Source organism: Macaca mulatta, chromosome 11, assembly GCF_049350105.2.
Source record: "Macaca mulatta isolate MMU2019108-1 chromosome 11, T2T-MMU8v2.0, whole genome shotgun sequence".
Classification (NCBI taxonomy): domain Eukaryota; kingdom Metazoa; phylum Chordata; class Mammalia; order Primates; family Cercopithecidae; genus Macaca; species Macaca mulatta.
Window position 1 is genome coordinate 16,299,553 of NC_133416.1, and position 26,635 is coordinate 16,326,187.

The window sequence follows — 26,635 nt, forward strand, 5'->3', positions numbered from 1 at the left end:
ACACGTCAGAGCCTTTCCCCAGATTTTCACCTTTCAACCATATGCCCTTTTTGGGTGGTCTCCAATTTGGAGTTTTTTCTACGGTTGTCCATGCTGCTTTTTGATTCCCATTCTTTTCCTGCATCACGATACACTCTCACTCCCTTCAAACTGTTCCACATAGCCTTCAGCTTCACCTGCTGAATGTGAGGCTGGACACTTTGGTGAAGTACTTGCCAAGTATCACCTCATTTAATCCTCAACAACCCTGTAATCAACCCTGTGATCAACAACAATCAACTAACAATATAATTATTAGTCCCATTATACAGGCAAGGAAACCAACATTGAGAGTCAGAGATTGGTGACTTATCCTGATTCCCACATTTAGAAAGCGATGCCTGAATCCAGCTTGAACTCTAAATTCTGATTTTTTAGTAGTCCTACTCAGCTAGCCCCCATGCTTCTTTCCACCATAGTATAAAGCTCATTTCCTCTTTGGGAAAGCAGAGTGCTAATTAATGTTCTTACTGATTAATTAGCATATGCAAAAAAGTGAGCCCATGCTATTTGACCAGGTGCTGAACTGCTGAACTGTGTCTGTGCTGTTGTCAAAAGTCTTCAGAACAATGCTGTCCTTCCAGCATCGAAAACTTCTTGAATACAAACTTTATCCCTGTAATGCAATCTTCCACATGAGCACTAACTAAGTGGGTTTTATTGGAAATAAACTAACAACAAAAACTTAAGTTAAAACAGACTGACAATTACCTGTCTCCGAGAAGGGGAGACAAAAATAGAAGGCTTATTGATCATCCTTCAGACGATTACTATGAGCCTTCAATGTGGCCAAGCTACACGGTCTTTGATTTTCTGCATCAGTTCCACTTTCAAATGTTTTGTCCTATTCCCCTGTTGTTGATTAATAGTTGTCCAACTGTGTGTCCCCATTCTATATTTGTAAAATATGGTCATGGTACTTAAAAATAAACTTCTATTTAAAAACAAAACAAAACAAAACAAAAAAACAAAAAACACCTGGCCTTAGTTTTGAGGTGTTTTATTTTTGAAACTTGTCCCAAAGGCTTTTTTCTCTGAGACGTGAGGACTCTTTTTATTTGCCTTTATTCCAATCCGTTAAGCCCCCAAACATTCCTCTGCATGGCTGCTGGAAGTTTGCTGCTGACACTCTCTCTCCAGGTAGCTCCTGCCACCACCCATTCAGCATCGAACCCCTGGGGTTGAGCCTCCAACTTTCCAGATCTCCATTATTGGATCTTTTTCTTTCTTCTTTTCCCTCTTGCTGCTTACCTTTTAGAAACCGTTCTTTTCAGGTCAAAAGTCAGATATTTACGCTATTTTAGAAAAGCATCTAAAAGTCATTGCCCACCTCCTTATTTGGCGGAGAGAAAGACAAGATGGAATATTTGGGTGTGGTAGCAATTAAGGCAGGAGCAAGGGGAAAGTGACCAGAGGAGGTCTCATTACAGTGACCTAGAAGAATTCACTTTACTGGCATCAGTTCTCCTATTTACTCCTAGAAGGCAGTAGCCAGTGGGTCCTCTATGGAATTGTGCTACACTTAAGCGCTCCACCATTTCATACCCTTGTTATGATCTCTTGTAGTTAGATTCCAGTATTTCCTGATTATGAATCACGTAATAGATCACTTTCAGTCAGATGACAGCCCCCACAATGCCATCTAACAAGAGAGAAAGTGAAGGGTAGTAAGATATATGAGACCTTAACCAGCCATTTTCTTGAGAGGCAAGAGAGTACATAGCCTTTGAAGCCAGCAACCAATGTTAAAATCCTGGCTTCCACTTAAGAGCGATAGCATTTTGGATATGTTATTTAACCTCTTTGAGCCTCAGTTTTCCCATCTGTAAGATAAAGATTAAACACCACCACTTAGGTCGCTAAGTAGTTAAGAGTATTAAATAAGATAGTGCATACAAAGCACTAAGCGCCTAGCATATGGGGAACACTCGTAAAGCCCCTAAGATACATCAGTGAACAAAAAGACTTCAGTCTCTCTACATGCTCTATATCTTACCTCATATTTGTATAATGATGTTGTGGATTTTTAAAAGGTACCAGCGAGAAGCAATCAGCTAGTTTAGGCATAACATTTTCTACCAGGGAGAAATAATATAGGTTGCACAATAGCCCACACGAGAAAAAAAAAAATCATTTTTACCTGTTGTGCTCTCAAAGTAAGTATGCACTTATTCATGGTAATTTTAAAATTCGCTCTTAACCATCTCAGAATACTTTCAATGCAAAATTGTGCCCTCAAATTACCACTGCTAAAATAAAATGTAATTTGCTAAGGACAATCATGTTTGAAAAAAAAAAAATCTACCTGAAGCACAACTCAACGGGTTCTGCCACAGTCGGTCAACATTTTCCATTTTGCTTATTTTTGCCACTTCCCTTAGCATGGGCTATTTGTGTTAGTGCCTGTTTTCTAACATCTGTACCTGCACCCACGTAAATGGAAGAATATATTTCTCATATGATAATGGAAAGTCTTCACTTAACACTTTCAACTTGACCTTGCCTAGACTGAAGGGAAGCGCTGAAGCGGAAGCTAGTCATCTCCGCCTGCTGCCGACAGGTGGCGGTAGCAGTCATGCAAAGTTCTTTTAGTCTTTGCTCAGCTGCTCCACTGCGGTGATTCTCAACTAGCCAGGCAGCATCCTTGTGGTGTCTGTGCTAGGTTTTAAGATATGTACAGACATTAACCCGAAAGCCTGTCTTTTAAGTACAAAACTAAAGGCAGGTTTGAATGTGGTGATAAAAAGTATAAGATGACAATGACAATAGTAGAAACCGAAAAATGATAAACATAGCACTTGTGGTGGAACACACTATTCTAAGACCTGAATGGCTGGCTGCAAAGGACAGTGCATATGTACTAAGTGCTGTATCTAAGCAGTGAACAATAGTAAAGCAAGGAAAATAACTGAATAACTGATAGTATGTAGAAACAAAACAACCCAAAGCAAAATAAAACACTTTTTTTTCTGCCGTTAGGGAATAAGCCCCAGTGTCAAGTGGCAACTAGTCACATGACAATTAACTTAACATTAATGCAGGAGAGGCTAGGATTTGTTGGAGATTTAAAGCAGTGGTTGTCAATCTTAACTGCACACTAGAATCACCTGGGGAGCTTTTAAGACTCCCGAAGCCCAGGCCAATAATCAGAATCCCGAGGGGTGGGACTCAGGCATCAGCAGTGTTGAAAGCTCTTCAGGTGATTTTAATGTGCACCCAAGGTTAAGAACCATTGCCTTCAAATCTAAGCATGGGGAAAATGGGTTGCTACAGGTTCCATGGATTAAAATCTATTTGGATGTACAGATCGATGTGTGTGATGAGTGTTAATACCTTGGCAAGAATTATTTCCCTATGACATTTGTATCTTCAAGGAGAGAAATCACCTGCCTTGAGGGATTTTTCCTTTTATAGTCTTGAAAACCGTATGGGTGAGAACATGTATTGCCAAGGAATAACAAGAGTATGCCTTTCATATACCTATTTGAAGAAAATGTATCCCAGAGCCACAAGCATCAACATCCCTTAGTCATTTCAGTGAGTCCATTTATAAAAAGGTGGACACAAAAAAATTTTCAAAACTATAGGAGTTTCTAGATGCCAGCACCTTTCCCTCACTTTCATCTTTAAAAGATTGCTGGGCACAGTGGCTCACGCCTGCAATCCCAGCGCTTTGGGAGGCTGAGGCAGGTGGATCACACGCTGAAACCCCGTCTCTACTAAAAATACAAAAATTAGCTGGGCTTGGTGGCAGGCGCCTGTAATCCCAGCTACTAGGGAGGCTGAGGCAGGAGAATCACTTGAACCTGGGAGGCAGAGGTTGCAGTGAGCCAAGATCGCATCATTGCACTCTAGCCTGGGCAACAAGAGCAAAACTTTGTCTCAAAAAAAAAAAAAAAAAAAAAAAAAAAAAAAAAAAAAGGATTAATTTCTGGCCTACCCACGCTCTCAATGTAATCTGGTTACCTTCCATCATTAACAACCAAGTTTTACAGGAAAACAAATGCATGGTTTAGTCCTCAGTACAAACCCCCAGGCCCTTCTTGTTGCAGCCCCGTTTTACCTTATCTGCCATTATCATAGAGGAGCCCCCGTGGATGCCCAGGATAGGGGTGAGAGTCTGTGCAGAAATGAAATCGAGGATCTGGGCGATGGCTTCCTGGTCTGTGTCATCAGCAAACACCACCCCCTGGATCTTCCGGTCAGACATGAGATCACAGATGCGGGTGATGATGCTCTTTGGGTCGGTCTCATTCATGGCTACCAGTTCCACCCGAGGCACCACGGAGAGATGGTGGAAATCATCTTTCTCGTGGGCATCCTTGATGGCCACCTCGTCGGAAGTGCCCACGAGGATGACAGCAATGCCAATGCTGGGGGGGCTCTTCTGAGAACGAGCTCTGCTGCCTGACACGGCCAGGACAGCCAACACCAACCAGAACTTGGGAGAACAGCACTCCGCTCTGGGCTTCATCTTCAACTCGTCGACTCCCTGCAAACACAAAGAGAGAGGGAGTTAAAATAGGACCCACACCATGTAACCTGTCTTAGAAGAGGCTAGCTACTGCAATTCAAGGACCTTATCTCTTTTCATTGAGCACCAAACCCAACTCCATCTTCCAGCCTACTGTCTTATCTCTGGTCTTTCCTCTGCAGAATGAGAGAAAATGAAACTTTCAAAAACCTCAGAAATCCCTGAGCAAGGCAATAAAAGGTGCTATTACTATAGTCATTGGCAGCTACAGACAGACAAAAGAGGAAAAGAGATTGTGAGTGGTCCAGGTAGCCATGCAGGTATACATACACGAGTCTCCTGGCCCTCCTGTTACAGCCCACCCTAGTACTGTTCTTGGGCTCAGGGACGGCAAGGCCAGGCAAAGTGAGCATAAAAACATACTCAGCAGAGGTGAGCAACAGAACATGGGCTGGATAAACTGGATGTGGGGGAGGCTATAGGTACACAAGCCCTGCATTCTTGCTGCCTTCACCTTATGTTTGCCTCAATGAGGACGACAGCCAGAAAATTCTTTAGTAACCTTGTTAGTATCTGGCTCTTAATATTAAATTACAAGAACAACTGATACATGACTAGTATTTTTAAAACATTGCCTCAATTGATCCTTACAATGACCCAGTAGGGAATAAAATAAGAAAAACATTATCATCCCCATTTTATAAATGTTGACACCAAGGCTCAAAGAAGATAAGTGTTCTAAGACCATGTACCAATCAATTAAGTGAAACAAACCTGAACCCAGATCTTCTGACTTTTGTATTCCAATATGTGTTCCATTACACTACATGGAACTGCCTCTCATATAACCAATTATCATAAGGAACACATATTACTCCGATCTATTTATGCACCAAAATACAGAAACTTAAATACCATTAGCAGCCACATTTGAAAAATGTTCCTTTTTTTCTGCTGCCATCCTATAGCTATGACTTCTCTAAAATGACTGATGCCGTATTTTCATATAATTCATATAATTTCATATAATTTACCACCTTTTACCTACAAAGAACTCCTTCTTTTTTACTTCCACATATAACCCAAATCTTACTCTATGCAGCAGACTAAGGACATAATGCTCTATAGAATATAAGCCTTGGCCATCTCTCTCTAAGCTTCTCATCATTCTCCAAGAGCTCCTCTTAATATAACTAGTTCTGCTTATGTTGCTTTATTTTAAATAATCAATGTTCACTATTCGGGTGACAGCTACACTAAAAAGCCCAGATTTCACCACTATACAATATATCCATGTAACAAAAGCACGCATGCCCGAATCCATAAAAAATTTTAAAAAATTTAAAAATCATTTATTGTACATCTTTTTATGCTGCACACTGTGTTAGGCATTTTGTCATATATAATCTCTCTGATCTTCATGGACACCCTATAAATTAGACATTTTATTCCCATTTATCAAGTAGAAAAACAGAAGCTCAACACAGTTATGTAATTATCCAAGGTTAACGGCATTATAACACCAGCATGCCAATACATAAACACAGCATTTTAATACTCCAAGGCAATATTCTACAAACTGCACCCAGAACCAAAACCAGATTCGCATTCTTCTACAAAGAGAGAGACAGCATGCAATCAAGGATAAAAATGCTGCTTCAGATCTCCTGCTTGTTTCAAAAAAAAAAAAAATGGTAAGAGATTAAAAATCTAAAAATGTTGAGAGATTAGCTAATTTTAAAAATCATGAAGGTATTGAAGAAAGAAAGATAAGGAAGTGTTCGGGCTGAGCAGTCAGTCTTGACTGCAAAGGGCGTTAATGATTCGGGAGCAAGATGCTGGGGACATTTTGTGGCTGAAGAAGCACAACATCCAATCCAGTTCTTGGCATAAAACATTTTGGAACTTTTACTGGTGTAGTCATCCTTCAACACTGCCAAGAAGGAGGCCTGTATTGATTGCCTTGTCTTTCTCTCGCAAATAAGATGAGTAGCTCAGTGGTTCATGCCTGAGCAAAGTTTACTGCTGAAAGTTTTCTGATCTCAGTGTCTCTGTGAAAACAGAGAATGACTCCACAAGCCCTGGAAACCTTTGCTGATGGACTGTATCCAATTTAGCGGGGGAACCATGGCCTGAATTCCTCCTCCCAGAACTTAAAGGAAAGCAACACTAGATAGACAATTGAGTAGGACTGATATTCAGAGGAAGCAGAAGGGGTTTAGCACCACAAAGAGCTGTGCACAAACTACATACACACACACACACACACACAGAGTTCAATTCCAATGACTGGTTCTCAAGGAAAGCCAAAAGATTTACCATTTGGCAAAACTATAGGCTAACTTCATTCCAGTGGTATTCTAATCCTAGTTACAAGTCACTAAATTAGTTTCCTTCACATTTAAAAGTGGCCCACTCTGCCATGACAGTTTATTAACTTTAATGTACTCCACTCTCCCACTTTGATGTTTTATTTGCTCTCTAAAATATCTCTTGTGTTCTTCTATTTTGTCTCACACAATATATTATCTTTGGCTATGCAATGGCTAGTTGTGACACCCAAAGAATAGCGTCTGGTTTTACAGAGCATCTCATTTATACTCAGGATACAGCGAAGCACTTTACAAAGCAATACATTATGGGAGATAACAGTAACAGAGGGTCTGTGAGACAAAAAAAGAGGCTACTTTGAATACAGACTCAATTTCAAACATTAAAAGGGGATTCGTTGAGAGAAAGCATGTAGTTCAAGATAAGCAGAGTGGCTTTGCTCCCTTCCTCACAGAGACCATGGTAAGTCTTGATGCACCTGCTCTAGGAAGTCTTGCTCCCCCTGTAGAATTGAGCATTGCTTCCTTTGAGCTCTCACCATAGCCTGCATGTATTTATCTAAATATGCATAAGCTTTTATTATCAATATATGATGATGTGTCCACCTACTTTAACTAGTTGATAACCTCCTTGTGAGTAGGGACTTTTTCAGTTCAGTAAGCATTTATTGAGCACTTATAACCTAGTGAACTTTTTTTTCTTTTTTCTTTTTTTTTTTTTTAGTGGTGAGGATGCAACAGATACAGATTCTATCCTTCAGGACCATGGTCTAGCACAAGACACAGACACAGACCCATAAAGAAAATGTTGCCTCACTTTATTCATATTCTTGAACTCTAACAGTGCCTATATGCAATAAGGAAGGACTCAATGAATGGTGGCCAATATTGAGTTTCTACCATTAGGTTGAACCATATAAAATTGTTAATATTTGACCATTTTTGACCTATAATAGTTCAACCTGCTGTGTGCCAGATATTACTATTGCCAGGTAATTTTCATGCATTATTAGATACTCACAAAAACATTGGAAGTCATACTTTCCCTTTATCACAAATGAGAAAACTGAGAGTTAAGTACATGACCAAGATTACACAGCTAATAAGGGATGGCATCAATTTTCAAACCCAAGTTTGTCTGGATCCAAAGCCCTTCCTCATTCCCTTCCAGGGCCTCTCAGTATAATATGAGTGTTGAGTGAATGAATGAATGAATGAATGAATGAATGAATGAAAGAAATCACCAACCAAAACCAACTGGTGTTTTAATACCAGTTCTGCGTTAACACAGTGCCTGAGGATGGGCGAGTCACCTAATTACCATCTCTATGCTATCATCGGTGAAACCAGGATAATATACCTAACCTACATACCTGAAAGATTTTTGTGAAGATCAAATGAAAATATGTATATGGAAGTGCTTTGAAGAATCTAAAATACTCTACAGATGCAAAGGATATTACGTTTAAGCTTCTATAGAAGCTGTTCAAGGAGCCTAGCTATTTATGATAGCACAAAGTGAGTGTGTGGGAGGTGAGGGTGAAAGAATGGCAGACAGAGGCTGAAAGGAATGTTAAGAGGAAACTCGCATGGGGCAAAAGATATTAGTTCCCTGAGCGATATAATCCCTGAAGATGATGTCACACAATGGCCTCGGGGTAGCAGCGACCTCCACTGACAGCTTACTAGTCATGTAGATTAATTCAAGAGTCACTCCAGCCAGGGCCAGTATTGGGAATCAGTGGAGCTCAGCATATCCAAATCATGCCATGAATTCAGAAACCAGGGTGCACCAGCAGGACTAGCAACAAAGCAGCAGGATTAGAGAGTTGACTGTTCACTCATTTGGCTCTTTGCATCCTTGAAGCTTAGGCTAAGTGATCCCGAGATCCACAGTAAACAAAAGGCCACAGGAGCTTATCTTCATGCCGGTAACTGGTACAGGGTAACTATAGCAGGAAACAGTCTACACTTTGCTCAGAGCAGGCTCTAAGGGAAGACACATCTGGGTGGGAAGCCAGGCCAACCCTGTCCTTAGAAAACTGAGTCCTGGGGCAATCCCAACTGGAAGGATATAAAATGTGACTTAATCAATAATTAAGTCAAAAATATTCCAAGCACCATCCTTTAATGCAGTCAGGACATTAGAGTGATTCAATTAAGGAGATTATGACTGGAATATGACAGGCAGTGAGTGAAGTTAATATTAAAATGCCAGAACTATGTATCAGGTCCAGTTTCCCAAGCTACCAATAAAGACAGAAAGTTAGGAGACATAGGCTTAAAATGTGTCACATTAGAGAGTGGGGAAACAAGAATTCTCATATAATGGAACAGGAGTATAACCTTTTTGGAGGCCAAAGTGGTAGTATCTATCGAAATTTTAATATCAAGACAAAATAAAATTCAAAGGCAAAAACATCAAAAGGGACATTAAGTGATATCACATATAGGTACCAGGAAGATGCAATCATTATGAACACATATTCATGTATAAGGCAACAACTAAAATTTACATGGGAAGAAACAGACAAATCCAACTGACAAAAGATCTTATTAACTAAGACATAAAAGATTTTTTTAAAGCATGAGTTACAAGTTTGAACTAGTTCGGATACCTAGAAATGCATATAGAATAGAGAATAGATGTTCTTTTTAAGTACATACATGAAAAATATTAAATCTACAAAAATACATCAATAGATTTTAAAAAATCAATATGAAATCAATTGTCATTTTTCCATAATGTGATTACATTAAAAGTACTTTTTTTTTTTTTTTTTTTTTGAGTCAGAGTCTTGCTCTGTCACCCAGGCTGGAGTGCAGTGATGCTATCTCGGTTCACTGCAAGCTCTGCCTCCCAGGTTCACGCCATTCTCCTACCTCAGCCTCCCAAGTAGCTGGGACCACAGGCACCCACCACCACACCTGGCTAATTTTTTGTATTTTTAGTAGAGACGGGGTTTCGCCGTGTTAGCCAGGATGGTTTCAGTCTGCTGACTTCAGGATCCGCCAGCCTCGGCCTCCCAAAGTGCTGGGATTACAGGCGTGAGCCACTGTGCCCAGCCTAAAAGCACATTTTTAAAGGTACCAAAAATACTACATATCCAAAATCTTTTTTAAAAAAACTTGTAATTAAATAACTATAAAATTAAAAAGGAAATTTTAAGGGAAACTAAAATTCCTTTGAAGAGAATAACAATGAAAATACTAAATGTCAGAATTTCTAGAGGACAATTAAAGCAGTTTAGAGAGAAAAGTACACCTTTAAATACATCTATAATAAACCAAGAAAATCAAATGTGATTAATTATAATTGTTTTCACTTATTGCATTAAAAACTTAACAGTCAACCCTAATAAACAAGAAAATGAATGAAGCACAAGACGGTGAAACCCCGTCTCTACTAAAAATACAAAAAAAGAAATTAGCCGGGCGTGGTGGCGGGCGCCTGTAGTCCCAGCTACTCCGGAGGCTGAGGCAGGAGAATGGCATGAACCCGGGAGGCGGAGCTTGCAGTGAGCCGAGATCGCGCCACTGCACTCCAGTCTGGGCGACAGAGCGAGACTCCGTCTCAAAAAAAAAAAAAAAAGAAACACAAAAAACAAAACTGATCTTTTAAAAGACATCAAGTCCTGACAAGATGAATCAAGAATAAAGTAGAGAAAATGCAAATGAAAGAGAAAATAATAACATATATAATAGAAATTTTGAAATAATGAATATTATAAAAACTAGTTACTTTTCCATTTAATGTGTAATATGTAATAAAAATGACAAATAGGGAAAGGGACTTAAAAGAATGTAGAACATTTGAATTAAGTTTTAGAAATTTAAAAATTGTTATTAAAGCCTACACCCCTAATTCATCAAAACTACTCCCTACCCTAGTCCTCCACTCCCCACCCAATTATCCCACCATCCCACCCCACCTCTGCCAAAATAAAAAGAAGCAAAAGTGGTACAGATGGCTTTATAGATTAAGTATATCAAACTTTTAAGGAAGAAACGAGCCTTTCTCATAAAAGTGGAACAAAAAGAAAAAGAAGGAAAGCTTGATTCTAGATTCAGATAATTATAAGAAAAGATTATTGTAAATCCCTTCTACTTATGGACATAAAGGGGGGAAAAAAAAAACCAAACCTTAAAAATTAGTGGTCAGGCACAGTGGCTCACACCTGTAATCCCAGCACTTTGGGAGGCCGAAGTGGGCAGATCACTAAAAACACTAAAAATACAAAAAATTAGCTGGGCGTGGTGGCACATGCCTCTAATCCCAGCTACTCAGGAGGCTGAGGCAGGAGAATCCCTTCAACAACAGAGTTGGAGCTTGCAGTTAGCCGAGATTACGCCACTGCACTCCAGCCTGGCAACAGAGCAAGGCTCCGACTGAGGGGGAAAAAAAAAAAAAAGCTAACTAAAACACAGTATATTTTTAAAATAGTAATCATAGTCACCATGATCAATTGTGGTTTATACCTGAAATGCAAGAATGGCTTAACTTCAGAATATATATCAAAATAATTCACATTAGAGAACTAAATGAGATATTTACACGAATATCTCAAAAAAATGCAGATAACACACTTGACTAAGGGAAACACTTATATATGATAGAAATGTTAAATTGTGTTTAAAACAAACACATAAAAAAATAACTCTTTGATAATAGGAAATCAAGAGATCATCAGCCTTTACCTAGTGGGTACATCCAAAAACTGCAGTCTATTTAGGGATTAGCAGAAGTCTTAACAAGACCTCTACAGCAAAAATTTGAAAACTTTATTAAAAGATTTGAAAGAAGACCCAAACAATGTAACCATATACCACATTCATGAATGTGATATCATAGTATTTTAAGTTCTATTTTCTACAATTTCAAGCCAATTCTTATCAAAATAATAGTAAGATTTTAAAAGAAATGTTATAAATTTATTCTAAAATATATAAGAAAAGATAAAGGCACACAAAGAACTATTGAACACAGTGTCCTTATCTGAACCTATAATGAAAGTGTGCTATGAACTGAGAAGTATGGTTGACTCAATTCTGCAGAACAGATCCAAAATAATTTTTAATTAATATATTTTTAAGAATTTTAAGTTCCAAGTCAATTAAAGTTTTAAGTTACACCTTCTAAATTTAAATCTAGAGAAGCAGGGCAAATGTTGAACCAAAGAAATGATCTTGAGTCAGAATGCTTAGCTTAGGCAATACATGCATTCATCAACCATCTGAGGTAGGAAATGGGAGTATCACAGATGACATCCACTTTTCAGTATCACTAATAAGTACAAGACCAATATCTATTTTTGTCAAATGGCATCTATATATTCAGGGCATTTGAAAATCCAATTTCAATCCTCTAAATGCACTTAGTGTCTGCTAAACTACTAAATATCATCCAAATCTGTAGAAATAACACATAAAAGGCACCAATCTTTGATTTCAATTGACTTGGAACCTACACTTCTGTGTTCTGTTATTTTCCTCCCTCTCACACTCTTCCCATCATCCATTACTCTTTTCAAGGTTTTGAGCTCCCTTGCCCTGTTCTTTCTTCAGAAAGGAGCAAAGTAAGAAATCCTGAGAATCTGGGGCATGGAGGCAAGGGGCTGAGACTGTGCCCCTGTGGAACCAGTGGAGAAAGAAATATCTCCCTGGACATGCTAGATACACGTCCAATTCATTTGTCACTGAGTGACCCACATGACAATAAACAGGCCTCCTTGGTCCTGGAGTTGGGGTATTTACTCACCAAAATATAGTCCTCCAGGGAATTAACCCCAAATTGATTTCAACATATCACAGCCACACTAATAATGGAAACAGAAAATCAAAGCCTTCATTAAAGCTGTTTCTGGGAAAATATTTGATGACAGAAGAACAGGACAGATGGGAGAGGGGGAAAAGGTACAGGCTCTGATTATCCAAATCTTTGAGCCAGCAGATGAACCATCAAGTCCTCTTATATAATGCATGTAAGGATGCCCATCCTAAGACCCCCAGCTCCTGTAGACCCCTAGGAGAAGATGGCCCCAACACTGCCAAAAGCAAAGGTGATACTGGATCTCCTGGCAGCAGTATTTCTGCCAAATCTTTCCTAGAACCTCTCCTGAGTAAGAGCCTTCTCATTCTTAGTTCAACCAGACCTGTCGCCTGGGCTCCTTCTTGTCCTTACAACACTTCCAGTGGCTCAAGCCAGGTTTTTCTATCTGAGCTGTTCTTCCCTGCTGTAGGCACAAAGCAGAAGTATCACATCTACTGTCACCCAGATTCTTGATACGAGGTTTGTACAGATAACTAATAAAGGATTATAAATCACTTTACATGTGTGCATTTTAATAGAAATTTGTAATACAAACGTAGATGATTATCAGTACTCTTACCAGCAGCAAACACTCACAGGTTTTTCTTTTTTCCTTAATATTCTGCAAGAGCAGACATCAAAATTGCTCAAAGTTCCTCTCCTAATATCTGCACACAGTTCTTAATTATAATTAATTTATAGGCCTCCAAGGACAGCGTGGGCAGCCCTGCTGAAATCCAAACCTTTTGAAACCTGATTCCGATTATTACCATTTGGCAGCAGATTAGGGCAATTGTGTGTATTGGTTTAACAGCAAAATAGCATTTTCAAGTGTTAATAAAAATTATTGGCTTGTCGCTGTCTATTAAGAGGGGGACGGGCAGTGAAAATAAGCAGATGATAAAAGGAGAAGCACAGGAGCAGGGCAGCAGGAAAATCTCAGCTGGGAAGGAGTCAAAGGAAGATACTGGAAGGACTACAGAGAGCAGGGAATAGGGGACAGACCACCAAACCTATAGGCATCTACCCAGAAAACAGTGGTGTTCTGAGCTGCAGATAAACAGCCTGCACTAGAGGAGATTTAAAATGTAGGAGTTACATAGATAAACATCTGCCATAGGGGTTTGCTGCACACATCAACCCATCACCTTGGTATTAAGCCCAGCATCCATTAGCTATTCTTCCTGATGCTCTCCCTCCCCCACCCCCTCCCCACCCACAGGCCCCAGTGTGTATTCCTCCCCCCATGTATCCATGTGTTCTCATCGTTCAGCTCCCATTTATAAGTTTACCTATGTAACAAACCTGCACATCCTGCACATATACCCCAAAACTTAAAATAAAAGTTGAATAAAATAAAATAAAAAAATAAAATAAAATAAAATGGACAGGCACTGTGGCTTACAGTACTTTAGTAATCCCAGCACTTTGGGAGGCTGAGGTGGGTGGATCACGAGGTAAAGAGATCGAGACCATCCTGGCCAACATGGTGAAACCCCATCTCTACTAAAAATACAAAAATTAGCCGGGTGCAGTGGTGAGAACCTGTAGTCCCAGCTAGTTGGGAGGCTAAGGCAGGAGAATCACCTGAACCCAGGAGGCGGAGGTTGCAGTGAGCCAAGATGGCACCACTGCACTCCAGTCTGGTGACAGAGTGAGACTCTGTCTCAAAAAAAAAAACAAAAGTAAAAAATAAAATATAGGTGTTGAAGAAGGCTACTTCCAAGCCCCAACCCCCAAAACAATCTTCTCTATAGCCTAGACATATTCCAAGCCATTGCATCCCTCAACAAAGCCTCTTCTGCAATAATAATCATGTTGTTTTGTAATGGAGAGAGCAAAGCTTTAGAGTTAATGGACTCACTTTTAACATTTATTCTTAATTTGCTGTGTGATCTTTACCTCTCTAACTCTGCAAAGTGTGAGATAACTACTGCCTTCGCAGAATCACTGTGAAGACCGATTCATTCGACAAAAGTTTGTTGAACATTTTCCACATGCCAGGGAATGTGCTAGGAGACAGGATCCAACACAGAATGGGAATGGGATCCTATCTCCAAGCAGCCATTAGGCTAGTGGTCAAGACAAACAAATAAACAGGAAATTACGGTATCATGTGAGAAGGCTGTGACAGAGCATGCCCAGTGCTGAGAGATCAGGAGAGTAACGAGCTAAGGACGAACAGATGAGTAGGAAATAGTAGTGAAAACGGCAGATTGAAATTACAAAAGCAATAAAATATCATTTAGAAGATCCTTATGATCTCGTGAAGAAAGCAAGGACCTGAAGTCCAAAGAGCTAGAATTGAAACCTGGCTTTGACACTTATCTTGGGGGGAAGGAAGAGAGTAACTTAAATTACCTAGACCTCATTTTCTTCTTTATAAAATAGGAATTATTATCCTCACCTTACAGAGTTGTTGTGAATATTAAACAATTTACTTGAAAGCATCTAGCACAATGCGGTTACCTGATATTTATTCATTGAATGTGAATATATTCTGTTCAGAGGCAGATAAGGAGCTTCTGTTGACTCCAATTACTTAGAAAGGCGTCAAAGAGCTCCCTCCCTCCCACCTCCTTCCCTGGCTTTAGCACAATTTCTACTGACCTTAGAAATAGGTTGTTTTAAAAAGTCTGTAAGTGACAATCTCATGGCTAATGTAAACAATACTTAAAATAAATTCTAATCCCAGGGAGAGCCAGCACCTACTTCTTCATTCCCTCCCTCCTACCAGCCACCAAATAGCCACCAAATTTTATACAAAGTAATATGACAGCTTCAACTGTCATATTACTGACATCAGAATAATCACACTTCAGATTTGGAATCAATATCTTCAATCACAAAGAGTATTGGAAAGGAGTATGGAAGTACAGGAAAGGCAGAACCCACACTCACTGCTTTTGCTAGTAACAAGGCTTTTCTTGTAAACCCTAATGAAATGAGGCAGGAACTGTGTCTTATTTATCTATCTCCAGCACTTGGCAAAGCATGTGGCATATGGTAGGTGCACAACGAACATTTGTTAATGACATTAATGAATGAACCAGACCAATAATGAGCGGCAGCTCTCCAACTCCACTCATTCTCTAACTCCACTGATCATAAACAAAGGCACTGTTCTAGGTCTTCCATTTCCCAAGGGTTATCATAATAAAAACGCAATACAATAAACACCAATACCATTTCCAACTTCTTGATATATAGGGATCATTTCTAGGTCAATGTTGTTAGTTGGTAATTGCCTATGTATCTGGATGTATATTTGTATGTGTAAATCAATGTTTATACGAGACTTGCATGTGTGTGAGCTTAAATTAGCCCCGTTTCCCTTGGTCTCTGAGCTATAGGATGGTTCTGCTGATGGAACATGGCACCCAAGTATGACTCAGACTTCATCTCAGAGCCAAGGTTTAAAACAAGCTTTTGAGACCACACCTCAAAGACAGCCCTGTAGCTAGGCCAGTGTCAATAGGGAACAAAAGCTGCATTATTTCAGCTGGCTGGTTATCCAGCCAACTATAGGTGCATCACATATTTCCTAATACAAATTTCCACCATTATTCCCACCAATAAACACAGTTGTTAGCCACACGACTAAGCATAACCGAATTGTGAACTCGTTAAAATCCCTCTGACGTTACCTGTGTAACTGAGCACCTATTTGAAGCATTTATTATAAGTTGAAGCTTTACTCTTCAGTTGTTCTTGCCCTTCCTCCTCTCTCTCCTTTCTCCCAAATTACAGGATGAGTAGAATAGTGGGGTAGGAGGCACACAGACTGAGGAAATTGTTAGGCCCTGTTACAATTCTGCCACTAACACGCCTGTGGCTCTATTTCCTGATCTGTGAAATAAGAGAAATGGACTGGTTCTTGAAGTCTCTTCCAGCTTTAAAATTCTGTGAATTCTGGTCTCCCACTCACCACTTAAGATCTACTCTCAGGCCAGGCACTGTGGCTCACACCCATAATCCCAGCACTTTGGGAGGCGGAGGCAGGCGGATCACTTGAGGTCAGGAGATTGAGACCATCCTGGCTAACATGGTGAAACCGTGTATCTACTGAAAATACAAAAAATTAGCCGGGCATGGTGGCACGCACCTGTAGTCCCACCTACTTGGGAGGCTGAGGCAGGAGAATTGCTTGAACCGGGGAGGCAGAGGTTCCAATGAGCTGAGATCGCACCACTGTACTCCAGCCTAGGTGACAGAGCAAGACACTGTCTCAAAATAAAAAAAAAATCGACTCTCTGCTATGAGCTAAGACCCTGGGAAGCAGACCTGTTTGGACTGTATGGTAAACTTCCCGGTCGTCTGGTTTCCAGGTGGGTTTCACCAATAGACCACACAAGCAGGAGATGAGTGGGAACAAGACTAAGACAGGGCTATCGACTCCCCCGACCCACTTCCCTTTCTGCCACTCACTGTGGGCTGGTTGTATCACCTGACTGAAGGTCACAGCTTCTGCTAAGCAACCCTCTCCCCATGGCTCGCTCTGTACAGCCTATTTCCAGGCTCCAGAAGTTACTCCTACCTTCCTCCTTCGGGGCCACAGGTGGTGGTAGCTACACCCAGCTGCTACTAGCTCCAGGATGTCAGACCATTTCTTGTGGTTTCTGTCCACACCTTGGTAAATAGCCCTTTTACCGAACTGTCTTCAAATTAAACAAATTGAGTGTGGCTTCTGTGTTCTGCTCTGATTATAAATGATGCAGATTCCTCCTGAGTGCCACAATAATACCTATGAGGCTTTCTTTGATTCAAAGTGGCGAAAGCAAGACCTGAATTCTACCACCACCACCTCCACCACCAAGTCGAGTATGGCCTCTTCTGATGCTGCTCCCCGCTTATCCTCAGGCCCTGGTGAGCAGCATTATAAGCAGTAATGGTCTCCAGGTGCCTGGTTCTCGGCAAAGAACAGATAAACACCTGAAGACAATTTCAACAGAACAACTGTCGCGAGTCAGCATTTTGAGAATGAGAAACGTGAAAGCACTGGGAGTCAGAAAAATACAGCAAGCAATTATTAGAACGACTACAAAATAAAATTCAGAGAAAGGCAGCGCATTTTCACTCAGGGAAAATGTGGTCATTAAATGGGACTTTGCTGAAGTAACAACTGGTTAATGAAGCCCTAAGTTTTTATTCTTCTCTTCGATTTGGTTGGAATCTGATTCATGAAAAAATTTGAGTTTTAGAATCAATTTTTACTGACTATACAAATTAGAAACCAAAGTATAAGGAAATACAATTATGTGTGGCTTAATGACAGAGCTGTGTCCTAAGAAATGCATCATTAGGCGAATTCATCATGGTGCAAACACTATGGAGTGTATTTACACAAACCTCGATGGTACAGCTTTGCACACATAGGCCATATGGGAGAGCCTGTTACTCCTGGGCTACAAATCTGTACAGCATGTTACTGTACTGGATACTGTAGGCAATTGTAACACAGTGGTAAGGATTTTTGCATCTAAATACATCTAACATAGAAGATGTGCAGTAACAATACAGTATTATAATCTTACACAGCCACTGTCATTATAGGGCACATGACTGTATAACAACACAAGAAAACAAAAAGGTGATATTTCAAAGAAATACATGACAGTTAACTTTGTGGTTTTTCTTAATATGCAGAAAAGAAATTAGAAATAGTAAAAAAAAAAATGAGAACTATTTGTGAATCTTTTCCTGTAATAGTAATAATATACTTGCAATTTGGTCACCCTTCACATTTTATACTGTTTTCAAAAGCAAGTAGCTGCTCTCTCTGAATCCAGCCTCTTGATCCCCTGCTGGAACAGCACATATATCAGGCCTGAATGACCATGTCCACCATCGCCATAGGAATGGCAAGGGGGACAGGCTGGTATAGTCAATGCCTCCTTGTCCATGCCCCACTGAGACCAAATGGAGCTCCTTCCTGACTTGCTAGACACAGCTGCAGGCCAGGCCTGAATCCATGGGCAGAATTCTCCAAAATCAGATAAAGGGAGTACAATCAGGATGCCTGCAACTCTCCCACCTTAAATTAAACGTGGAAGGCTGAAAACTTGACTTACAAATTCATATACCAGCTTCTATCCCTCTGTCCTCGAAAGTCCAATGAACCAATATGTCCTTATTGTGTGCCCATCTGTGAGTCACTGTAAAGTGTGTTAAGGAGTCAGAATTCAGCCACAAGGACCTGACACCCCTGCACAGAAAAGCACACACACTCCCCAACACAGGACTGTCAGGACCGTAGAGAGGGCTAAGGCAGTATAAAGACAAAGGCAGAGGGTCTGCCCTGGCCTTGGGTCCTGGAGACGCCTTTATTAGGAAGCAGCTTTTGAGCTGGACTAAAGAGCACTGAGGGTATCTGAGGAAAGGAGCCAAAGTACAAAAATGAGGCTGCCTTAAGTCAGAAAACAAGTGAGACACAAAACATATTGGGGAATAAGAACAGCATGGCCTGGCCAGGAGCAAGAGCCCACAGAAGGAGAGTTTGGAGAAAAGCTGAAAAGGCAAGTCGAGGAATTGGGGGATGCTCAGCTGGCACTTGGACTTAACACTAGAGATGCAACCAAAAACAGTGGAAGATCGGGAGGAAGAGGAACAGATCTCCCATCGCTAAATCCAGTTTATCCTCAGCTTCCAAGATGACTGAAACCGCAGCTGCCTCCAAGAGCTGTTTGGGAAATCAACTAGGCTGGCTTATTACAGCATGGAAATTCCTTCCCTGCCTCCCAATAATGGCAAATAAGCCGCCACTGTTGAGAAGTGAAGACCCCAGTTTTATCATGATTAGGAAACTAAAGTGCTTACAAAATAACATTCACTGAAGTGTTTTCAATTGAAATAATATTCTTGGAAACAGTTTTCTTCTCTACACGAAAACTTCCCTCTGCTCACATGAACCTAAGCACAATGACCCTGGGCTGCTGCCTGCAACTGCCCTGTGTACAGAGGCTTCTCTTCCCTCATCTCTAGCCCAAGTCTTCTCCTTCAGCTCTTGCCTTCCTGTTGACTGTGTTTACTCTCATGCCATGCAAAGGTTGTTCCACAGCCTCTTTGAGACCTCTCATCTGGAAGCAGCTTTGTTTCAGTTCTCAAATTCTCTCTTGTCTTGCTTTGGCTGACGAAGGAGTATAAGGTTGTGTGTGTGTGTGTGTGTGTGTGTGTGTGTGTGTGTGCGCGCGTGCACAGGTGCGCATGCGCATGTGCGCACATGAGAATATGTATAAAAAAGAAAGAACTTTAGTTCTATTCATTTTGCCTCTCCTACTCCATCCTCTTTGTTCTATTCCTCACCTTGTGTCTTAAATCCGTCTTCTCTATTCTTAAAATATGTTCACGAACAACTCCACTTGCCTCTTTTTTTCTGCTGTTCTAATTTTCCCTGGCTATCCTTTACAAGATTTGTCATCTGTTTCTTCCCCCATTCACCATCCACCTCAACACTTAATCTCTCCACATTTCCTTGGTCCCCTTGCACCCGGCAGTCTCCTTCGGCACCTCTTCCTCTACTCTCTTACCTTGCCTGGGCCATTCTCTCTTGTTCTTCATCCTGTCTCTTCAGCAGGTTTCATTCCTAGACCAGGATATAACCATGACCCCCCAATCCCCTCTCTCCACCGGAGTCAATGACTCAAAACTTCCTCTTCCTTAACTAGAAGAAAGGCCTGGTTTCACACTTCTATCCATCTGCCTAGTTGCCTGGCCTCACTGCAAGGTTAACACATCTGAAACGTTTTCATAAACTCTTCACATGCCCTTGTCGTTTTCCTTTGTTTAATATATATTCAGGCTTAAGTCAAACCTGCTGCTTTCTCTACTTTAGCACCAAATTCTTTCTTCATCACCTAATGCAATATCCTAATGTTTTCCAACAACCATCTTTTCTCTGGCTTCGCCTCTCATTCTACATCAAAATATCTCCATCAGAATCATTTTCTCCTGCTTGCCATACTACACTTTCCTTCCTCTAAAACCTGACATCTTTTCTCCTATTCTCCTCTTCCCTTAAGAATCTACATAGAGAGATAGTGATGTGGCTTGACAGGAACATACCTGATTCAGTCTGAGCTCTGCAGAGTTTAATGAGAGAGTCACTAAGCCTTTACCTCTGCATCTCATTAATCATCCACACCTTAACATTCGCTCATTCTTCTATCATCCTGTGCACATATTCATTCCTACACCAACTCTCTAAACTGCCATCTGTCTCCTCACCCCAGAGTCAATATGAGTCTTTCTTACACAAATCTCCCAGAGATAGATGAAGAAATAATGCAGAGATAAACTAGAGACATAAGATACAAACATAGTATGTGTCTTATTTGCCAAGAGGAAGGGACACAGTTCCTGGCCTAGCATGCTCTTGAGAGGTAGGAGATTCTGGGTTTATCAAGAGAGCTTTCCTGAGAGATCTGTCCTTTGGGCAACATGGAACTCTGACAGAGGACTAGTGAAGTGCTAGGAAACTCTCTGGAATTTGTCTGGACCAGAGGATAAATGGAAGGCACCAAAGCAGGAATTCCCAGCCAATCAAGAGGAGGAAAGAGAAGTCAAGTAAGCCATAACAAACAAATAAAAAACTTTTTTTTCTAAATTGGCAAATATGATCTATTTTTTAAAGAGACACTGAGAAATAGTGGAAAATCCCTGGATTTGAGTAAGATTTACTATGTGACCTTAGGCACATCACTTAGCCTCTCTGAACCTCGGGGAAGTGGCTCATCTCTAAAATATAAGCAACAATGCCTGTTTCACAGCGTTGTGAGACTTACATGAGAAAATGGGTATGAAAGCAGTTTAAAAGTTGAAAGATACTATGCAAATGTGGAAGCCTGTTATTACTAAATGGGCGTGACAAAGACATTATTCATTTATGTATACATCAGTATACATAAATGTAAATTTTAATTTATGAAAATCTTTTAAGATCCAGTTTACTGAGGTACAATTTGCATACATTAAAATTCACACTTTCAGGTTTATAGTTCTATAGGTTTTTGACAACCATATACAGTATATAACCACCACCATAACCAAGATATAAAATATTTCCATCACCCCAAAATTTCCATGTTCCTTTATAATCAATCCCTTAGCCCTCTCCTGTGCATGACAATCACTGATCTGATTTCTATAATTTTGCTTCTCCCAGACATCCTATAAATGGCATAATATTGTATACAACCTTTTGTGTCTGACTTCCTTCACCCGACATAACAACTTTTAAAATTCCTCAATATTGTTGTGTGTATCCGAACTTCATCCTTTTCATTGCTGAGTAATATTCCTTTGTATAGATATATCAAAATATGTTTATTGATTCACTGTTGATGGACATTAAGGGTGTTTCCACTTTTGGTGATCATGAATAAAGCTGCTATAATGTCCATGTATGGTCTGTAGTGTGGATATATGTTTTCACTTTTCTTAAGTAGGTACCTGACACTGGGATTGCCGAGTTCTTGGTTGGAGTATTTTAACATTTATATTTAATCGTCAAATTTTCCAAAGTGACTATCCCATTTTGCATTCCCACCCGCAGTTTCTCCACATTCTTACCATTCCTACCAACCTATTCTTTCCAAAGTCTTGTGAATGTTCTTTTCTTCCTTCTTACCTGCCTGTGGTCCTTCTTTCTTTTTGTTAAATTTCATTCATTTTATTTGGTGTTCAGCTCATTGTAGTTCTGAGTTGAATTTCCTGCCAACTAATGACGTGAAAATTTTTTTCAATGTTTATTTACCATCTTATCTCTTCTTTAGTAGTGCTTGTTCACATCTTCTGTCCACTTTTTGAGTTTTCTTGCTATTGAGTTACGCGAGTTCTTCACATATTCTAGATATGTTCTTTATATAAAATATGTATTTTATAAATATTTTCTCCCATTTTGTGGCTTATCATTTTCTTAACAGTGCCTTTCAAAAACAGAAGTTTTTGTTTTTTATGAAGTCCAGCGTATTAATTTTTTCTTTTATGGCTCATGCATTTTGTATATCTAGGAAGTCTTTGCCTAAACAAAGGATACAAAGATTTTCTCCTGTTTTCCTCTAAAAGTTTTTTAATGTCAGAGTTGTATAATTACAGTTCTATGATACATTTTCAGTTTATTAATCACTTTACATGGTACAAGGTATGAGTCGAGGTTCATTTATGGGTGTATGTGTGTTTTGCATATGGATGTACAATTGTTTCAGCATCATTTTCTGAAAAGACTGCCCTTCCTCCACCACCTTGACACGTTTGTCAAAAATCTACTTGTGGATTCTTTTATGCCATTACCACACTGCCTTGATTACTGTGCTTTTTAGTCTTATAGACAGGCAGTGTATGTCCTGCAACTTTTTAATTCCAAAATTGTTTTGGCTTTTTTTGTTTTGCCATGTAAATTTTAGAATCAGCTGTTAATTTCTACAAAAAAAATCCTACTGGGAGTTTGACTGTGTTTTTATTGAATCTATAAAAATTTAAGAAAAATAAGATACCTTAACAATATTGAGTCAGATATTTTATAAAATTTATCCCTAAGAATATCATGTTTTTGATGTTACTATAAATTTATTTCTTAAATTTCAATTTCTAATTGTTCATTGATAATATATATACACAATTAATTTTTGTATGACCTTGTATCCTGTGACCTTAAGAAACTGACATTTATTTTAGTAGGTTTTTGTGTGTGTGTGTGTGTGTGTGTATTTTTTGCTGCTTTCTACATAGACAGTCATGTTGCCTGGGAGTAATGATAGTTTTTTTTACCTTCCTCTTCTTTTTCTAGTCCAATAACAGTGGCTAGGACTTCCAATAAAAATTTTTTTAGAACTAGTAACAGAGAACATCCTTATCTTCTTCCTTATCTTAGGGGTAGCATACTCAGTTTTTCAGCATTAAATAGGATATTACCTGTAGGGTTTTTATACCTTTGTCAAGTTGAGGAATTTCCTTTCCATTTCTAGTTTGATGAAATTTTTAAAATCATGAATGTATGTGTATGTATACATATTTTTGTCTTTTTCCTTTACGAGAAATATTTCTTTCCACTCATGCTTCAAGATTCCTTCTACGAACTTGGCTGCTCATAAAGTAAAGACTTAAGAAGGGAGTGGTGCATTTAAATTAGCACATGTACTGGTTATTTTGGTTAGAGTTTGAGAGATTGATTGAAGGATCACAGAAAGTAAGAAACCTCCCCCAGGACGTTATAGCTATTCATGTAGAAGATAATCAGGCCATTAAACAAACAAACAAACAAACAAACAAAAAGCTGCAGAGAAGACAATAGACAATAGATTTGAAATTGATTAGGGGTAAAACACAGTAAGATGTGAAAAAGGTGGGAGAGGAAAACTGTGCAAAATTGTTCCCTACACCAAAATTTGGGAGAAGATAGTGGTGGGAGACAATTTAGAAAATAAGTTCTGTGTATTTTATATCAATTTCCAGATTTTAGCAGTACATAAAATGGCAGAAGGTCCTATAGACAATGAAAGACAAATACTAAACCACAAAAAAAGAGCAGTTGGGGTGAAAAATCTGACTTAAGGGTCAACTAAATGAAGACAGTACAAGAATGAAATCTCTCTCTAAATTGAGAGTGCAAGTACACATTCCTAAGAGATCTTCCTCTCCATCTGGGTGTGGTTAGAAGCCCTCCAAGAGGAACCTTGTCTCCCTGTTAATGTGAAAGATTCACTCTTTTATCTTTCATGTGCACTTCATCCTCCATATAAATGTTCTTCCCCTGTGTTTTACCCTCACTGCCCCTACCTATCATCCAAATCCTGGTCCCCATGTCACTCAACCCAGGGCTACCAGCAATCAGATCTGAGAAGCACTGGTAACAAGATCTACAGGAGAGCTTAACAAGGCTTTTATGTATTGGTTGAGGAATCTACCAAGCTTCCTAAAAGAAGTGGTATTCTGAAGTTTTAACTAGGGGTCTCAGAAACTGACTTTCAGAATACAACTTGTTCATTAGACAAAGCATTCATGCACAGAAGGAAATAAAGATGGTAACAGTATATAGCTTAGTTGAGAACACATGTCTAATGCAGTGTTTCTCAAAATAAGATCTGCAAGCAACCTGCATCAGAAACACCTGAGCACTTGGCAAAACTGGCCAATATTTAGGCCTGACCCCAGGCCAGGTGATGAGGAATACCTGGAGATAAATATGGAAATGTGCATTTTTCACAAGTGCCCCAGATGACACTGTTGTGCACCAAAAAGAGAGAAGCCCTGATTAGAAAAGTGCAAAAAAGCCGATTGTTCCCCAACCCAATGCACCAAGTACTCACAAGTTTCAGGGCAGTGCTTTTCCAAATATAGTCATGACTAGCTTTTTTTAAAGGGAATGAAATAGACCAGATCAGTTCACATCATATTGTAAAGGCAAAGATTATTTTCAGTTTAATATTTACAGGTGTATGTACTGGTTTGATGTTAAATGTATTTCTTAATTGGAAATTTTTTAAAAGCCATGGTTCATATAGTTCATACAGAAACTGCCTCCAAAGAAGCATCCTATACATCATCTGCTCCCACAGTTTCATGTCACCCCAATTGCTCTGGCTTTGAACTAGGGCTGGGTACTTGACCAAGCTCAACCAATTAGGAGAACTGGAACATGAATGCCTAGAAGCTAAATAAGTTAGCTATGGGCAATGGACTTTTGAGGCTGAATAAACTGCCAGGTTGAGACTCTCATTTGGGGTGATGGATTTTGAACAGAAGAGTATTGATGAGCAAGCAGGAAGGGCCAGGTGGCAAAGAGAAACAGAAATGGAACCGTCTGAGAAGCAAAGAATGAGAAGCAGAATCAAGAGTTCGCGCAGCCAGGAGGGAAAGGAGACAAGGAGAGCAGCTGCCTGGTTCCTACAGCCTGCCCAATACTCACCCACCACTCTGCCCAGTTCCTCTTGAGGGCCATACTCCTCCCTCTATAATAAACCTCCTAATGCAAGCCAGCTCTAGGGGTATCAGTGTTTCTTAACCACATGTTTAGAGTATGATGCTTCCACAATAGAGGTTCACAGAATAAACTGTCACCCATAAACACTTATGCAGTACTCATGTCACACGCACACTCCAAGTGCTTTATACATAGTAATTCACTTAATCGTCACACAATCCTATGGGGTAGATGCTATTATTAGCCCTATTAGCTCCATTTAACAGATGAATAAACTGAGGTACAGAAAACTTAAGTAACTAACCCAAGGTTACATGGCTACTAAATGGAGGAGCTAGGATACAAACAGAGGCAGTTATCTCTAATGTGCATGCTCTTAATCACTACCCTATATATCCTCTCAGATGTCAACATAGGAAAACAAATTAGATTTCAAGCCAAAAGTAATTACAAAAATAAGCTGCAATGCTTTGGAAAAACCGTTCAATGATACAGGAGAAACAAAGACACAAATTTTAAAAAAATTAAAATAAAAATTTGAATAAGGGACTTTTTAAAACGTTTTAATAATTTGTAGTATTTATGCAGGCAAGGACAACCATATAAATACACACATTATAAATGTACATGCAGCTCAGTGAATTTCTATTTTAAAACCCACCATTCATGTTTTTCAATACTTTTGTAATTATGAAGTGTAGTAAAGTCTTCATAAGGGGGAAAAAAGTTTTCTCTATCCTCATAACTGAAAAAAACCCAAAAAACGAATATGTAGGCATGGGATTACAAGGCACAGAATTCAACAGAACTCATACAAAAGGATCAGCAAAAGATAGCATGAACGGAAGTAGAAAAATAAATAAATAAAAAGAAATCGAAACTTCCAACAGAATGAATCAATTCTTAGTCAAAGTGACCTGCTTTTAGAATGCTTTGGGGATTTATTTCAGTCTTACTTACACTTACCCACTCATCCAGGACAAGTAATAATTATGGAAAATGAGTAATGAAGACTGGTGGTTTGTGGATCTCATGCATTTTATTTCTTTGGCGCAATCTCAAAAAGA

General features: G+C 39.5%; 1 protein-coding gene across 1 annotated transcript in view; it reads right to left on the reverse strand.

Annotated features, from left to right (window-relative positions):
• The window catches only part of GRIN2B (glutamate ionotropic receptor NMDA type subunit 2B), a 420,489-nt gene that overhangs the window by 300,833 nt on the left and 93,021 nt on the right, over positions 1-26,635 (reverse strand). The window contains exon 2 of the mRNA XM_015151178.3: positions 4,103-4,531. Within this exon, the coding sequence (XP_015006664.1) occupies positions 4,103-4,513 (411 nt within the window). The 5' untranslated portion in view covers positions 4,514-4,531. The remainder of the gene's footprint in view (positions 1-4,102; positions 4,532-26,635) is intronic.